This window comes from Cyanistes caeruleus, chromosome 6 (assembly GCF_971803275.1).
Source record: "Cyanistes caeruleus chromosome 6, bCyaCae1.hap1.1, whole genome shotgun sequence".
NCBI lineage: Eukaryota > Metazoa > Chordata > Aves > Passeriformes > Paridae > Cyanistes > Cyanistes caeruleus.
The window spans coordinates 34,892,777-34,911,342 of record NC_141706.1 but is presented as its reverse complement, the minus strand read 5'-3'; the positions used below and the strand labels follow the sequence as shown (position 1 = coordinate 34,911,342).

Here is an 18,566-nt window from a genome sequence, read left to right as displayed (position 1 = left end):
AAGTTGACTTTATTTCATAAGAGTCAGCCAAGTATGTATCCTGTTGCATTTGATGGGATCCTAGTTATTCCTAAGCAGGACCTCAAATTATTCTTGTTTGACTGATGTACAACACATAAGAGAATTCCTGCCTGAAAGCTCAAACAAGAGCAAAAAAATGTTTAGGGTGTTTTTGTGTCTGTTGGCTTGGGAACTGCAGAGGAGAAACTCTTCCAGTCTCATTCCTGCAGTCTGGTAAATCCTGTAATAAGATATACTAGGGGGTCTGGTTTGTCCTCACTTCAAATTTAGGAGCCAGGAGTGTTTTCAGTAGGAAAAACTGCTCCTCCACATAATCACAAAAGCATCTCGTGCTTTCTAATAAATCTGAACTTGATAAAATGCTGATGTAAGTGAGCACAGTCCTTTGTAATTTAGAGAGAAAATGAAGATTATTGCCCAGGCATTTTGCTGCTAGAAATGCATGTCAGGGAGTGAAGGGTGGTGTCTGAGAGAACTGGAGGACAGGTATCCACTGAAGCCACTGGCTGTTGGGAAAGGGAGACGGGTTTGAGGGTGAGAAGAATGAGGAGGGGATCATATCTGGTGCATAAAGCTTTGCCTACAGGCAGTCCCACGCTGGTGCCTTGAGGCTGGTTTTCAGCCTCTGAAATAGCAATGCCTTGGAGTGGAAGCATAGATAGATGGCTGGCTGTCCCTCCTGGTTTCTTCTGGAGCATGCTACTGAGAGCACCGTTTCCAGTGCATGAGTGTACAACAGTGCTCTTTGACTCAGAGGTGCTGGTTAGTCAAGGGACAGGCTAATATTGTGGAGCTTGCCCTTCCCCTCCATGCCACAGAGCCCCAGTGCAAGGAGTAGGCTTGCTGAGTGGCAGGAGATGACTTGGCCATCCTGTCTGGATGATGCTGCTTGGAGGCTACCAGCTGAAGAGTCCTGGCAAGTTATTATGCCTGAGATGGCAGTAGTCTCTCACTATTTTCTGTAATCCTCAGTTATTTTGGGCTACCTATTTATAGACATTGTCTGAAACAGAATTCATGCTAATTGATGTATTGATTTGCTGCAGAAGGATATGCTTGCTTTGTTAGAATTCCTACAAAGGGGAAGAAGTTAAGAGCTAGAAGAGAGATACTATCTGTGAGCTGCCTTGGCACTAGATGTGCTGTCCTCACTGCACATCTAAAACATCTCAGAAGGAAAAAGGTTTATTTTTGGCCTTGTTTCCTCTTTATTGTAAAATGCAGGAGTCTAAATCTTAAAAGATTGTGGACAAGGCCTTGGACTGAGACTCGAGCAGATAGAGATCACTGCTGATAAACCCTATTTGGGTTGGCTAGAGATGAGTTGTTAAAAAACCCTTTGCAGTGGGCATTGTTTGGAAAACCTCATACAGTCTTGGTAAAGATCTTCACAGTTGAATTCTGTGACTCTTTTACTGGGATTTTTGTTTGACCCCTTCCTTGGCCATTTTGCCTGTTGACCTTTAAATCTCTCCCAATATCTTTGCTGATGTTCAGTTTGTTTTTGCTGCAAGTTCTCTTTACAGAGAGTTCTCTTTACTTTTTTTTTGATAATTTTTCCCTAAATGCAGAATTGTAGCTCCTTGCCATTGTAGGCTTGGGGTACCAAGTTGGTGCCACATATTGTCACCATATAAAACAATTCTTAAGACAGTATGAAGTTACAGGATTTCTCTTGTGAGAATTTTTTTTCTGATTTATTAACAGTTTAATTTCATTAAAAATAGATAACTTACCTTTCTCAGGCAACATTTCTCCACTCTTCTTGGGAGCGAGAACCTAAGCATAGCAAGCTGAAGAGGTCAGTGGACTTGAAAATCCCAATTCCATGTGGTTGGGACACAGATATTCTTCTAGCACCTGAACCCAGTGCAGACAGTTTAGCTGGTGGGAGGAATTCTAGGGGTTAGTGAATGTTTCTGCTCATGTTGACTGTAAAAATAAGTTCCCTCACAAACAAGCTGTTGAAAAAACCTCAAGCTGATTCCTTTATTAAAAAGGCACACAACAAGAAGAAACTTAGGGAGTTGTCCCATTCAACTACTGTCCAACCATTGACCTACTGTTTTCTGACTACTAGTTGAATTCTTTGATATGACTCTACAAAAATGAAAGTAACTTCTGCATTTGGAGAAATATCCTTTGCATATATGGACATTGCATAAAGGTAATAGAAATACGTAGGTGAGTAGTCAGAATGTCTGTGAAGAAAGTTATTGTAGGAGCTTATCAAGCTTATTAGGTACCTCAAAACAGACCTTAAGTGATATTTCTGCACTGAAGGTGTGGTATTTATTTGTGAGGGACAGTTTGCTGTGGCTCTAGCAGCCTGTATTCCAGTTAGTGAAACTTGTGTGAATGCAAAAAGCAGTGTGTTCGGGATTGTGGCGCTGCTGCTTTTGAGGGGCTGGTGCTGATCAAAGGGGTGGAAGAATATCTGATTTTTGGTGCTCATGGGGAGAAGAATGATTGGAATAAGCCTGAAAGGGGTAAACTTTATCAGAAAATACTGTTATGCTGGGGAAATGATTTTAAGTAGAAAATGGAGTGAGATGCTCAGAGACAAGGTGACAAGTCTTAAGTCAACAAGCCAGCTAGAGTGAACCTGCCAGGCAGGTCCCTAATTATAGATTGCCTGCATTAATCCATTATGGCACAAGTCCATTTGGGGGGCCATTGCTATGGATGTTCACTCCCTGTTTTGAGGAATCCTGGCTAAGTACTGAGAAGAAGATGAGCAGTTCCAGTATCTAGTTATGAATCTATCACATGGCACTGCTATGAGGAATGGTGCTTCTCCAAACCAGTAACAATCTCCTTCTGCCTGAACTGTTTAATACTAGTGGGAAGAAGTTTGTCTGAAAAGTGTTTGTCATGGGCTGCCTCTGCTGCTAAACATGACTTATGCTTGTAGAAAAAAGATGAGGAAAGAATAGGATGGGGTTGTCTTTCATATGTACTTACTATGTGCCTAATAATTTGACCAATAATTTGGGTTAATTGCTACCCAAATTATACTAAATGTAAAATTTTGCAAGGGCAGGCCAGGTGATTTATGCATCCTCCTATAAGAGCAATCTCCTGATTCTGAGCTAAAAAGGAGTCTTTTGGTTCTTTTTCCTTGCAGAGCATTGTTTTGGTGAAAGTACACTATTTCTGTCTCTTTGAGTTGATGTGAATGCTGGACAAGAGTGCTTTTCTGTAAAATAAGAGCTTCTGCCATTTCACAGAATTGTCAGGTTCTTGAACTTTCCTGGGAAAGCAACAGTAATCATCTTCTAACAAAAATCTCATCTCTAAATTCACATTATGCTGAGTTTCTGTGTGATTGCTGTTTTCATTCCTTGGTTTGGTCTCTTCCCAGTTCCAGCTAAGCCTCTTTTTATTAGTACTTAGTCATCTGAAGCACTACACACCTTCAGTTCCACACATGCCAGTTCAGAGAACTGACTTGAAGAAAAATGTTTGGGGCAAGTGTTATCACAAGGTGACCTGTGTTTTGGGGAGACCAGGCACTCCAGCTTTGCTTTGTGCTCTTCAGCAGTTCATTCAATAACAGGCTTTTAAGGATTCATACTTATATTCTGGCACTTCTGTAAAAGCTTCTTTCTGTGCTCAAGGATATATTCAGGCTTTCTCATGAAAGTTAACTCATAGAAATAGTCCATTTTTTGAGTGGAAACCTGGGGTTTATCTAATTTAGAGGACTTTACGGGATTCCATTTTAAGAAAAATTCTCAGATGAAGATACCTCTCTGATGTAGTCCTCATGCTCTGTAATGCAATCTACTTCTGGGTATGAACATGGGGAATGGTGAAAAAAAGCAAGGGATATAAATTTGTATTGTAGCCAAAAGCTGCTGTCAACCTCTTTGCATGCAAATTTCAGACTTTCCTCCTTTATACCTTGCTCACAGGTGTTCAAAATTTGGCTCTGGTTTTACCTCCTAAAATGTTCCCTCCTTTTTACCTAGGGGTTAATGATGACTAAATTTTCTTGCAAACTTTTTTCTAAGAAGTTTGTGTTGGGCTCTGCTTACTAAAGAGGGAATTCCAGTGAGGGAGGGAGAGGGAAGAAGGAAGCTCCTTGGCCAAGCCTTCACAGACAGACTTGGAAATTGTCATAAATCCTAGTCCCGTGTGAGTCCTAATGTAGTTGTGCTCTTAGCAGGCTCTGGTGCCACAGGATGAAGCTAGCTGGATCCAGAGAGTGGAGTCTCTACAGGACAGCTTAATATTGTTTCCTGATGGTTTGTATTTTCTTTAGGATAATTCAGATTTGTGTTTTTTTCATGTTGCTTTTATTAGGTAATGCTAATACTTTCTTGACGCTGTCTTGATATCCAGGTGTAACTGTAGTGGAGTGCTTCTAAAAATCCTTGCAAGAAACTAAGCTACTGATTCACTGCCCTGTAGCCAGCAACTCTGTGTCATCCAGGGGCTCATTAATAATCAGAAGCTAGGCTACACTTACCTTTCTCTCTCACTGAAAACAAATAGGAGTAAAATCTCAGATTTCAAGATCTAAAACTTGTCATCTGCCTTGATTGATGAAAACCACACGAACACTGAACAGACTTATTTCTCTGTAGTCTGGAGTCAGAAGTCCTGGAAAACAAAGGGATATGGTGGTACTTGAGCTGTAACCAGTAACAGAGGGTTGGGGATTGAAATAGTATCCAGTGATAGAGCTGAGTTATTGAGTACAATTAGGGCTTTTGAGGGACTGGGTAATAACTTCCTCCTCTTATTTGAATTCTAAATGAGAAGCTGGCTAGTGAAATTTTTTTGGTTTGTAACTGTAACCAGGAGGAGAGAGAGGTCTAGGATGCTGCAGAAGTTCAGATGAAAGTAGAGGATCTGGAACAGTGATGAGGGAGAGAAGTCAACTGGCAGCCTGGCATGCAAATAAACCTGGGGAGAAGATGCTTGGTGCAGGAGCTGGTAACAGTGTTTGTATATGTAAGATGTTAATGTAGTTGCTAGGGGAAAATGTCTTTCCAGAGTCACGTACAGAGTGGCCTTTCTGTGTGAGAGCTGGCAGACTTCAGCTGGGAGGAACAGAGATGACTCTTTTTGATTTTAATAGTTTCCCTAAAGGTTTCAGTGTTTTCCAGTTAGGTGCAGAAAGAGAACAGATGAAATGTGTAAGACCTGTCTGAATCTTAAAAGGATTGGAATTAAAAAGGAGCAAAGACAAAGTGTGAGCAAGTAAGAGTGAGAAGGGGGGAGTGTTTAGTTACAAAGACATTTGAGGGAAGAAATGCCTGGAGCAAACAGTCGCAGCAAAATCATGATTGACAAGGATAAGTAACTTGGAATCTTTACTAGTACCTACATCTTTATGGTCCAGGAAATCTTATGGCAAGGCCAGACACACAGCCATTTCTCATGCACTCATTAAACCAATTTAAATGAAACCGTCACTCCAAGTTCTTAAACTCAGATATTCTTTCCTTGGGTCACAGTTGACCTGAACTGACATAGTATCTGCCTGGAGTCCTATCAAACAACATAAAATCATTTTTTCTTAACTCTTCCCTTCCTATTTGTACAGATGGATTTCCTTTAAATTTCATAAAGTTGATTACCCCTCCAATTAGCTCTTGTCTCCTGGTATAGACATGAGCAGGTAAAGAGCATGTAAAAAGTTGAATGATATCTGATTCAGCATGTCAAGAATTTTTTCAGGTGAAACTAAGATTTAGCAATGTTTGCTAAGACAGCTAGTTCCTGAGATAGCTCTTCAGCTTGACGGAGTTCCCAAACTCAGGGGAGAGGAGAAGAGAGAGGCCCTTTGCACCAGATCAGGCTCCTCCTCAGCCAGAAGCCTGCTGAGAACAGTCTTGCTAATATTTATACAGTTCTGAGCTGCTTTTTGGGCGGTGTATGCCAATCACCACAACCTAGGCCTTCATTATTGCCATCTCTCTACCTATTTTTAAATAAATCTCAACTGGGACATGCAGCACTTTATAGCTGTAGTACCTAGAGCTCTCCTGAGGCTTACATTTGAGCAGAGTGAGGGCGTGTAATTTGTTGTTGTTGTCATATTTGGATGAGGAAAAATATATGGTGTAATTCTTGCATGGGTGGCTGCAGGTGAATGGGGAGAAGTGATTACTAATACTTTATCTCCCTTGTTCCCTGCCAATGCTTGCTTGCTACCCCCTCAAGCAGTACAGTATTGCAAGAGCAGTAAACAGCCTACCCTTCAGATGTGCTATTCAGTGATAAAGCAAGTCCTGCTTCTTCTGATCCTGGTGGTGTCACTTCTTCCTGGGATCATCTTCTTACTGGCCACAGTCCAGGCTGCTGTGAAGGCGGGCAATATCCTCTTCAGTGAGAAGAGGAACCTCAATTATTTGGGTTAGAAAAACAAATCTCTTCAGATGAAATTGGCCCAGTAGCCTCTTCAGCTGTAGAATGCATAAAGAACAAAAACTGCTTAACCCTTTACAGAAGCTCATTGTACTCTTCTAGATGTGGTGATGGTGTGAGTGCTGCTTACTCTTCATAGTCTGAAGCTGTCACAAAGCTGTATGTGGAAGCTTGTATCACAGCCTGCTTTAAGTCTATCAACTAAGAATGTCAGTTTGGTCTTTGTCCACTGTGAGAAGTCTGACCAGTAAGCCCGAGTATGTGTTTGTACTGAGGCCAGGTCTTAGACCAGACAGAAAGAGATCCAGAAAATCTGAGGAATCCAGATAAAACCGCAGATGTTTTCCCATAGCTTTTTCAATAACATGCCCTGAAAAGGAAGATGAGAGACTGCAATAATCTTGCCAATTATCTGTGTCAAAGATTTATTGTGCAAAGGTCTCATATTTGCTTATATTAAGACTGATACCCTGCTCCCTTCAGGGAGGCAGACAGCAAAAATAGACTGATATGTGTATTAGAAATTTTTTTAGCTTCAACTAGAGAGATGCACAAATCACAGCACGAAGTTGGCTGAATGCTTCCAGAGCCCCTGTGAAATGCAGCTGGAGGAAAGTTAACCTGGCAAGTGCTGTGTGAGTTTAGACTGGAGATGGCTACTTGTACAGAATGCTGTCAGTCCTAGACAGAGCATGAAAATATCAAAAAAGATATCCAAGATAACCAAAGATATCCAAGTTAACTTCACTTATGTTTAAAATGAAATACTGTAGAATTGGAAATTCTCAAAACTTATTTCCCCAGGAAGTAAGGAAAGCATGTTTGCTTTTAGCAATAAGGAAGCAGTATGAGTATTCTGCAGCTCCTCACCAAAAACATGAAAAATAGTTCAGCATAGCTAGAATTGTCCTTTCTGCAGCTTGAAGGTAAACACACTAAAATGAACAGTTCTATAGTACAAAATATTGTGACAAAGCTGTCAACCTGAGAGTGAGCAGCCTGTGTTAAGATCAGTCATTAATACCTTTCTGCTTGGGTGTGGGGGTTAAATGTATGTATAATACTGGGGAGGAAGGGAAGTGCTTTGGTGGAAAACGGGATTTTGTATCTTGCTGGGGAGACTCATACCAACAGTCCAGGGCAGCATCAAGACACCTGTAAACATTCTTCTTCTTTTGAAGACTCCACTGTCCTTGCTTCCCATTCTGCATAATAAAACTGCAGACCTCATAGTAGCAACCTGACAGCTTAGAGATCTTTCCCTTTGCTAAAAGAAAGACAGGCTGGGGAAGGGTCTTGAGCACAAGTCTGAGGAGCAGCTGAAGGAACTGGGGTTGTTCAGTCTGGAGGAAAGGAGGCTCAGGGTGACCTCATGGCTCTCAACTCCCTGAAAGGAGGCTGTAGCCAGGTGGTGGTTGGACTCTTCTTTCAGGTAACAAGTGACAGCACAAAAGGAAGTGGCCTAAAGTTGCACCAGTGGAGGCTTAGATTGGATATTAGGAAAAAAAATTTCACTGAAATTGTTGCCAAGTATTGGAACAGTCTTCCCAGGAAAGTGGTTGAGTCACCATTCCTGGAGGCATTTAAAAGATGTGTAGATATGGTGTTTAGGGACATGGTTTAGTGGAGAACTTGGCAGCGCTGGGTAAATGGTTGGACTTGATTATAGAGGTCTTTTCCAAACTAAATGATTTTGTTCTATGATTCCTTGTAGAGCTCAGCAGGAGAGGTTCTGCTGGGAACATCATACAAACCACATCTGTCACTTCAGTATGGAAAATATGCCTGACCTGTGTAAACAGATTTTCATGCAAAAGCAGGTTTTCATGCTAATATGTAGTAGTGTTGCTGGGTAGTTCAGCAGTAGTGATAAAATGCAGTATCTTACTCCCAAGCTATTGGGAGGCATGTGAACTGTACTTGAAGAGTCTAGAAAACATTTCACACTAACAACTTACTAGTGTATGAAGTGGTGTTGCCTAGTGTTGATCTGTGTAGGAGATTAGGCCAGAACCCAACTCTGAACATCTCTGGAGATGGCAAGGTAGGCCTGTAGAAGGAGACATGTCAGTTCAGTGAATGGCAGTGCTGTAGAGATGCTTGACCTATTTTTCTTTCCTCTCAAAGTTCAGCAGTCGGCACCTAGATTACTGCTACAATTTTTAAGAAAGGCACAAGTAATTACTGTAAACAAATCCTGTCTGCAGAAATCGGAAGGTATATTCTTCTGAAAATTGTCACTGACAGATGATGGCATTAGAGTTAACCATGGTGCCACTAACAAGGGTCCTTCCTTCTTGCCTCACACAAGCATTTTGGCTTAGAAGCGTTTCTCTGTAGCGCTTCCAACTCCTGACACAAACAGTTCATGCATCTTGTCTGTTGTAGGAAGGTTTTTATCATATATTTAGACTGTCATATTAACTGGTTTTTTGAGGCAGGAGTGAAGAGCAGAGAATTGGTTTCATACCAGCAAAAGGGAAATTCCTATCCTGAAGCTTTTATGCATAGCAGCTTCTTCAGTTTGTGATCCAGAAAGATTTTGGTAGTGGTCAAAACTTCTCTTCTACTGCCTGTGCTGTCCCAAAAGGCTATAACTGCCTGACAGTCCAAGAAAGCATTGTCCAGCACTTTCCTTAGAGGGCTAAGCTGGCTGGCACACTTTTTTCTTGTTTAGCAGGATTGGGTTATTTTACTCTGAATGTAAAACTTGCCTTGTATTTAATGTGTCTGTCTGGGTCACTGTGGAATACACCAAGGTGCGTTTGGCACTTGAAGCAGTGAGTATTAAGCCAAGCCTGGGATCCTTATGATGGCAACAGCATCCTACTGAAGGGCTGTTCAGAAGACTCCCTGCTGGTCTGCTGAAGTAAGAGTTAATATTTATAGATGGTGTTTTTAGGAGTTATCGTCTGACCTGTATAAAGCTGAGTCTCTGAAACTACTTGTCTGTAGATCAGATGCATATGATCTTAATGGCAAGTAACTGCATGTGTTGGTAGGTGGACATCACTACTGCAGTGATTTGTAGGGGGAGTGAATAGCACCTCATGGCAATTAAATGAATAGTTAATTTATCAGCTGAATAGTTTGCTTCTGGTAAGGAGAATATGTCTTCATTGTTGCCTCTTACTCTATAGGTTAGAAGTCCAGGGATAACACATCCTCTGTGATGTTAGGAAAATCCTTTCTTTTTAACAGTACTGGGATAATGTTAGTAATAAATGTAAGAGAGCTGCTGCTGCTTTTTCAAGCTACACTATTTAATAGGAGTACATGATATTACGTATGAACGAAGTGAAATTCCAGTCTTTTCTTCTGTTTTGCTGTCTCTGACACTTCAGAGGAGTAATAGAGCAACAGGTGAAACTTTCTTTATTACACTGTATAGCTTTGAGGCCTATGGGGATTGTGAAAGGCTATTACTCTGTGTAGCAGATTAGGCTGGAACTCAGCTCTGAACATCTCTGGAGATGGCAAGGTAGGCCTGTAGAAGGAGACATGTCAGTTCAGTCCCCAGACAGGGCTTCAGAAACTGCTTTGGCACTGGAGTGCTGATGATAGTACATGTAAAGCTGCATGAAGTTGGGAGAAGGTCCTGATGCAACCATCTTCGGTTTAGCATTGTCTTTGGATCATAAAGAGGAAAAAATATAGTTAAGGAAAGTGAGCCCCTGAGTTTTCAGTACCTCCTATTTTAATATCCCTTCTGTGCAATGGAATTTCAGACTTGGCATTCATTTAGTATGTGTCTCCTGATGGGCAGCCAGCCCTTGATAGGTTTTGAACTAATGAGATCAGCTATTTCTAATATCTACTTCTTGGTTCTGCTGTTGGCAGCAATTACACCAAACATAATGAGGGCTGGATGCCAGCTTCAATTTGAATGCCTCTTTCAGCATTTTTGAGGAATTCATTTAGGGACCATAGTTTGTAGAGCTATCGAGTTATAATGGGTGGCATGCTCCATCCTGGAAGATCTACAAGGACAAATAATTTGTGATGGAAGAAGTGCCTTTGCATAGTTTTATTTCCATTAGAGCTCAACCCAGAAGATGTGTCTGCCAAACTGTTTGTAAACTGTGTTCAATCATGGTGTCTCCTTATGAGATGATCTTCTAGCAGAATAGAGCAGTTCCGGTGGTGGTGGTGGTCTTCATACACCTTTTGCTTTGTCTACAGTAATAGTGTCTAATAAACATGGCTGTGACTGAATGGTGACAATGGTTGTGGTGTAGACTAGAAGGTGGGAAAAGGGTCTCTGTTATCTTGTGTGCATGCCAAAGGGAATGGTACTTACATAGGAGACAGTGTTCAGGAGGTCATGAAGCCATCTTTGGTAAGACTTGATACCTGCTTTTTGCAGTAGGCAGCCTCTGGCATGGCTAGAAACTTCTGTCTTATTTCAGAGAAAGGGTTATGGGAGGAGAATGTCATTTTCATCTTGCTAGTTTGGGGTATTTAGAAAGCTTATCAACTAACTTGGAGACTCCACTTAGAGTAGGTCCCCACTCTTTAGCAATAACACTGTGCAAGTAAAGGGCAAAATACTTTGAGTTGTTGAGAGAAAGATAGCATGAGAAGGTCCTTAAGAGAAGGGGGGTCTAGATGAATTGATGTCAGGTGATGAAGACAAATTTTAGGGGCCTTGTACTTAAAAGGAAACCTTTTATACCTATCAGGCTATCGATAGAAAATCAGCAGAGAATTTGTATTTCACCAAACAGCTTATTCCTTTAAGAATGCTTCAGCAAAACTTAGTTGTCTTCAGATATGCTTGCAGTTTATGTGTAAGCCCACAGAGCATACCAAAGACTCACGGGAAAAGGTTATATCAAGAGATTGTTCCAGTACTCCAAGCTCTTGGAAATGGGGAAGAATTCCTAAGATGACTACATAGCCAGTCCTGCTAAAAGTAGTACAAGAGGTAAAACAGGCTCAAGGAAGTATTATTTCACAACCACCTTCTGTAAGTGGCTAGTCTTCCCATGCCAGTGCACAGGACTCTTCAAATCCTGGAAGTGATTTTTAGTGGTTTATACAGTGGAGGGTAAGAAAGTGTGTACTTCAGTCTCCATGAATTGAGAGGACTGGGCCAAAGAGGGAAGAGTCTGTGCAATGGTTTGAAGCATTCAGTATGCTAATATTTGGGTAAGCGTGGGGATCACTCTTCCTGGAAATCTTGCTTGAGTTACTGTCCTTTGTTGAAATATACACCCGGTATTACTTCAACCCTTCTGCTTTTCTGAGAGCTTCTTTTGAGAAAAACATATCCCATTACAATGGAATAGCTGACTTCTCACCTAGTGACAGCACCAAGTTGTAATCCTGCTACATTTGCTAGTGGAGATCAATGGCTTCAGCTATCATTATGACAGACTAAAGTAGGGGATATAGTTAGTAAGAGATTAACTTGGCATAAGGTATACAGTAGGATGTTTTGAGTTTGAGTTACGCTGAATAAGCACAGGACTCCTTAAACTGGAAAGACTGGATCATGTTATTAAACAATACAATTTGGTGAAGACAAGATTCCACATTTTATATTAATGGAAGTTTTGCTGTTAGTGTCTTGGGACAAGAAGTTCATTGCCTGACTGTTCAAACATTTGGATTTTCTATCTGGTTCAACATGCATAGTAGCAAAGGTAAAGAGAAGAAATAGTCCAAATTAAACATACCTTTTCTTGTCAGTGTGTTTGACAAATTAAATTTAATCTTAAATTTGTTCTAGGCTTACATGTTACCTTGGCTGCAGGGATACTCTGTAGGAGAGTGAGTTTTGACAGAAACTGAAGTAATTACTTCAAATAAATTAAATCAGTCTCTACCTTAATACTGCCAGATTTACTAGAAATATTTAGAAGTTGTGTGTTAGAAATGTGAGACTTAAGATGAAGTTTCTGTTTTGTTTAAGTTTTGGTTTCCTCCTCTGTTCACATGATTGGTGTACTGAACTTACGAGATGCTTAAACTTACGACTTAGAAAACTGAAGTTGGATTTTATGAGGGTGGTACAGGCATGTGGATATAAAAATTGTGTGGGAGAAGGAATTATTTTAAAGTATGAAATGAATTTCTTGTCCCTGGTGTCTCTGGCATTTTCTTTCCCACAAGTAAATGTAGTTAAGCACTTTGATAAACTTGCATGTCAAAAGCAAAAAGAGAAAATTTTAAAAGTTCACTCCCTGACAGCAATAACTTTTTTTGCTGTGAAAAACAAAATCACAAGAAGAAAAAACCCAGAGAGCTGCTCTGAGATGAAGTGCAATTCTAAGAGTTTCTCCCAAACACTTGGTGGGCTTTTCTCCCAAACCTTTGGTGGGCACTTCAAATACTCCATTAGGCAGCTTCTCTGGACCTCGTACCTCATCTTCTAAAAATAGAACACAGCTGCTGCATCATGTTTGGGGATCAGTTTGCAAAGAAAATGAAAGTATTATTTTCTAGCTAAAAGTAATTTAACAGATGAAGCTTAATACTTGAGTGCTGCTCTTCATTGTAGTGGCTTAGACAATGCAAGGATTGAGGGAAGGGATAGTATGAGGGAAGGAAAGATCACTGTAGAAAAATTAGGTTTCTAGCCTGTAAGAGCAAAAAACTGTCTTGAATTAAACTCATTCAAATAAATCTAGAGTTTGTTGGCTTTGCTGTGTGATCCCGTACATTTGCTCAGTCTTTGCCATCCTCAAGCACAGGCTCTGTGCTTTGAACACGTTCTTATTTGCTCAGCTGGAGGCTTGGGGTTGAAATGTAAGTGGTGCTTTAACTTAGACTTTGCAGGAGGGGTGACTCCGGGCATAAAAGTATTACAATATCTTTCTTGTAAGTACCTTCTGCCTGGGGGAAGTGTCCTTCTGAAATTTGTTGGGAAAGCCTTAAGTCATGGTATAAAATTGTGGGATGCTAAAAACCCCACCCAAGAACTGAAACTTCGTAAGATGCAGGACTTTGAGAACCTTTGTCTTAAAGTTATCCAGGTGCCAGTGAAGTACAAACTTGTGAGCATTTCCAAAAAGGGTGTATTAAGAAAAATCAGTCTCTCCCTTCCCCAAAACACATGACAAACTTCCCAGGAAGCTCGCTTCAAAAGCCTTTTTTCACTTGCTAGGTTCTGACGCTGCATGGGCACTTGGAGGACAGAGGTTGAACAGCCTGGTCAGCTGTTGGGAGTTTGGTGGCTCTGGCTGGTTGATAGCTTTCTACATGTGTAAGACTGCAAACCCTGATAGAGTTTTTAAGACTTTGAAATTTCTGTAAGACTTTGTAGTCCTATAAGGGAGGCATTTTAGGTCTCTGGCTCAGAGCAGGATCTCTGACCCCTGTGAAACCTGCTAGGCTTACGGTTCCATGGCAGGAAACTTGGCCGAAGTCCCAAACCAGTGGTTGAAATTGAAGTGCTTGTGCCCTGTAGGCAACCTGCCATGGGGCTGAGAGTCTAGCCATGATTAAAACTGGAACTTGGCTCCAGTTCTGCCTCCAGAATGGCTGGTTGCACCAGTTTGGAGCCTGAAACCAAGGCATAAAAATGTGAAATGATTCTTTCCAACAGCAACAAAAATGTCGAGAAGTTTATAGGCTCCCTAAATGTGTAAAATGGTACGGTTTTCCTGGGGAATTCTCTCTGGGAAGGACTTGCTCATTTGTACTTAAGTCAGGCCAGTCTGAGTACTTTGACTGAGTACTTTGGGTGGGTGATCTGTGCCATATGAATATACCTAGATGAATCATGCTTTCCCAAGGCGTGTTCTAAGGGTCTTCAAACTTGAAATCTGCCAAAACAGGAGTAAAATATTGCATGTGCTGTTTGTCTATCTCAATTTTGTTAGGCAGCAGCACTCTGCAGTACTAATCTGAAGTGAAGCTGCTAAATAGCAGAGGCACCTCTGTTTTTATCTGTAGTGAACTCTAGATTTGTTTCTCAATAGATTTCCACTTTCTCACGTTCATGTCATTTGTGTCCCTTGCTCCCTCTTTTCCCTGAAGCCTTGCTAAGGCATGTTACTGTGGTACTACAATGCCTTGGCCATTTCTTGTTACCTCCATCACAAAAGGCTGTGCTGTTCTGTTTGTGCTTATAATGTACCCAGATGGTGAATAGAATGAGTGACCACCAAGCTCATTTTCACTTGTGGGGTCAGACCTTTTTCTGCTAAATAACACAAGTGTTCCCAGCTGCTGTGCAGCTGCAGGGAGTCTGCTTTCCTTCACAGGCATTAAAAACCCTTTAATCAGTGTTTGTTGTTTGTCAGCAGTGGTGTTGAGGTGTGGAGAAAAAGAACAGATATGCTTTGTTGGCAAAGTTAACTTCATTCTGACCTCTTATCTTTCCTTTTTCTTTTCAAGTCTGAAGGAGCAGAAAGCAGTTTGGGAAGTGGTTTCTGCAAACACCTGTGTAAATGTATTTGCTAAAGGAGGAGGTTTGTGTCCTTATATAGATAGAACATTTGACATAAAAAGATGCTCTGAGAGCTGCATTGAACTGAAAACTCTTTAGGGCAGGGACTCAAAGGGGCTGGAATAGGTCCTGTGCAGACTCCCTTAGTGTAAATAAATGTTACATAAATACAAATACTGTTGATTAATATTAGTGTTACTTACCTTAGTATTGAGTCTATATTCAAAGAATCCCATTTGCAGTCTGGTCAATTTTATTTTTTTCCTGTAAAATAGATGATTCCTTCTAGTTTTGGAAGGGAGCTTGTTTGGTTTTTTGGTTATTTTTTTGTTTGTTTTTCTTTTTTTAGCTGGGGTTTTGTGTTTGTGGTGGTTTGTTTGTTTTCCTTTTAGTTCTACTTTTAATAGCTTTCTTCTCTTGAAGGAAAAGGGAGGAGATAAAGAACTGATAAGCTGTCTCCAATTCCATTTGCTTTGGATGTAGTCCGTTTTGAAACAAATGGGAGCACAGAAATCAAGAAGAAGCTTTGAGAGCTAAGATAATTATTTTCCTCTTCTTTCTTGATGAAGCTTGGAAAGCTTCTGGTGCTGCACATGTTTGCAGGTTTGCTTTTTCCCTGAGTGCAGGTTTGCTCGCATTGTGTATCTGTGTGTAGAGCACCGAGTGCTGTGAGTAGTGATTCTGTTGTTGGCAAAGTCTGTTTGTGTGTTCATCCTGGAGCTGTTGGACATCAGGCTTTGATTGGAGCTTCGAAGGTCATTGTAGGACATTTGGGATTAAAGGCAGAATATTTACCTTGCTGCTCTTCCCCTGGAAAGACCAGAGAATCACATTCCTGGCTCGGCTGTGTCTGGGGAGGGTGGGTACCAGGCATTAGGGCACATTGCTCACAGCACTCAGCCCAGCTCAGCAGTATCTGAGCAGTGATATCTGAGTATCTCAGCAGTGACCAAGGGGCTCTTCTGGAGCAGGGCTGTGCTCTTGGGAAAGCAGTGCCTCCTTGCTCAGAGTAGGAATTATAAAATACAAATAAAACTGACTACCTGTGGTTTGTGGTCCTAGCTGTTAAAATTACAGAACCAAGAGATCTCCCCATGGCAGACACGTTTGAGCATTCATCCATTCTTTTCCTTCATGCAGCTGAGGTTGCTTGCAGAGGAGGCCATGCTCTCAGACTGGCAAAATGCTAAAGGAAGACTTTGTGCTGGGCTGGAGGGGATGTACACTCAAAACATTTAGTATATTAAATGTCTGTGGGTGGTGTGTACTGACCATCACTTCTGTAGCAGAATGGTTGCCTGCTAGAAAGGGGACAAAGAACCACCATTTTATACCTGAATAAAGCTGTCAGGGCTGCTGAGCAAAGATGCGGGCTGTGAGCTGCAGTGGAGCAGGAACGCTGCTCTTAGGGGGAGTTTTTGAAGCCCTTTGGATCTCCTGGAGATGTTGCTCTTCTGGCAGCACGGTTTGCTTGCGTGACAACAGCTCTGATCAGACAGGTGTGATCCTGGATCCTTCTTGAATTCAATGCAGACTTGCACAGTTACAATCTACCTGAACAAAACAAGCACCATCTTGTGCAGCTATGTAAACCATAAACTTTTTTGGCAAGGCAGGTGTGGCATCTTCAGTGTCTGGAAAGCACCGAACATGCTGTGTGGGCGCCCTACTGTAATCCAAATTACAAATGCTAAGAAGGCTTTTGATTTTTTTTTAATTTTTTTTTTTTCTAATAACGTGGTTCTTGGCTTAATTTGGGTAGGCAAGAACTTCACAGACTGCATTGGGGTGCTCTGCATGTTTCCTCAGGCCCTCATAATTCATCAATGTCGAGTTGTTTCTCTGTCTGCAAGGAGGCACCTGAGGAAAGCTCTTCCACAGCCTTAGGTTTAACTTGTTTGTCAGCCTTGAGAACAACTTTCTGTTCTTTAAAATGAAGAAGGGGTGTTCTTGATGTATAAGCCCCCACTATATTAAGTGTTTTAGTACAGGCTGTGGAAGGCTTAAGTGAGTTTTAATGAAATAAGATAACTTTCAATAAGTTGATAATATGGTTTGATGCTGAGAACCAGTATTCTAGATTTTTTGTTGAACGTCTGGATAACTCATACCTTTGGAACTCAGCTTGTGACAAGGAATTTGCAAAACGTTTCATGCCAGTAGCTCAAGTCTCCAGTTGTGATAAATAGTAGAGCTGTGTTGAACTGAATACTTAATTGCTGCATGTGTATCATACGGCAGTATCAGGCAGCTCTGCTTTGAAAATGTGTTTATACATACAGAAACCTGAAAAGCCATGTAGAGTCTTTCAGTGTCTGACATCACATGCTGGGAGGAGGCTTCAGCATTTTCAGTCAGTTGCTTTTTGCTGTATGTTTACAGTCACTACCAGTCTTTGTATTTTTGGGGTGACAGAAAGACATTACTGTAGCCAGAGCAATTCCAAGTTAAGTTGTGATAGTCCAACCACTGAAAAGAAAAAAATCTGGCCCAGTTTTACAGTGTTTTTATAGTCTAGTCCAGGTCTCTATAAACAATTTAAAATTGCCTTCAGGTTTAAATTTTCCAATTTCCCATTTAGAGCAGGTGTTGCCAGGTTATAGAATGTGTTGCAGAAAGGGAACAAAAACATTTCAAAAACATTTTGCTGTAACAAATACGTCAAGTCTGTGACAGATGAGATTAAAAAAAATGTCTGTCCCAACAAAAGTAAAATGAATGCAAACCTTGCTTACTTTTCCCAGCTGTCATGTTTAAATAGGGGGTTTAATAATGCATTAGTCTTTAGAAGATACAGCAGTACAGTATGAAAATATGAAACTTCCCAATTGTTTTTCATTTTACTGGGAAGAAGAGATTTTTTTTGTAATGAAAAAAACCCATCAACAACCAAATTTCAGAGATGCATGTTCTTGGAGTGGTTAAAAACCAACCCAAACTAGGCTTCAGGCAATGTTTTTTCAACAGCTTTAACCTCAAAGCATAGAGTAGACAGCTTTGTAGGAAACTGTAACACCAAGGTGATTATGGCAGTGACTCACACTTCCCTGTAAGGCATCCAGCTATCAACACACTTGGAGAGCTGTGGCTTTGTGCATACAGGCAGGGTGTCAGTCAGTGCCCATTTGCCAGCCAGCTCTGAACTGCTGAGCTCAGAACTGCTTTGACAGCGAGCTGGGATATCAGTGTGTTAGAGAGCAGCTCTGGTGCCCCCAGGGTTGCAAGAGGCTGTAGAAATGGGAGGTAGGGACGGGGAAGTGCAAGGCAAGTTTGACTTGCCTTTTCTTTCCTTAATCCTCATGGAACTTGTTTGAAGATTCCTCTGAAATCTTACTGTGAGCAGGTGACTGGGTTTGGGTAATAAAGGTCTGACAAACCACTAAGTGGGGTAGTATGGGAAGAGAAAAAGGCTGCTACTATTGTGACTTGCCAAAAATTTCTGCAAGTGGTTATGGAAAGATGACCGCCAATTTGGATCTTCAGGAAAACAATATGAACTTGGGGAAGAGACCTGGGTGTCCCTATAGGCAGCTTAGGGTAGAGTTGAGGGTACAGCAGTAAACTACTTCCAGATGTTGGGATTTGCAGGGAACAGGCAGACAGAAGATGGGGACTCGTGCGTTGTGGGTTTCTCATCACCAAAAATAAGGCAGAACGCCAAGAAAAACAGTAGTGATCATGACATGGAGAGAAGTGGTCTGGGTGAGAAATTGGAAGGTCGGGATTATTCAAACTGCAGAAGACTGACAAAGGAATGCCACGTTTG

At 41.3% G+C, this 18,566-nt stretch overlaps 1 protein-coding gene across 9 annotated transcripts in view; it reads left to right on the top strand.

Moving 5' to 3' along the window:
- The window catches only part of SMOC1 (SPARC related modular calcium binding 1), a 130,193-nt gene that overhangs the window by 22,572 nt on the left and 89,055 nt on the right, over positions 1 to 18,566 (top strand). Inside the window, exon 1 of one of the 9 annotated variants that reach the window (XM_023929205.2) lies at positions 7,653 to 7,834. The exons of the other annotated variants lie outside the window; for them this stretch is intronic. Within the exon in view, the coding sequence (XP_023784973.1) occupies positions 7,775 to 7,834 (60 nt within the window). The 5' untranslated portion in view covers positions 7,653 to 7,774. Of the gene's footprint in view, positions 1 to 7,652; positions 7,835 to 18,566 lie in introns of those variants that run through there. 9 annotated transcript variants of the gene reach the window in all.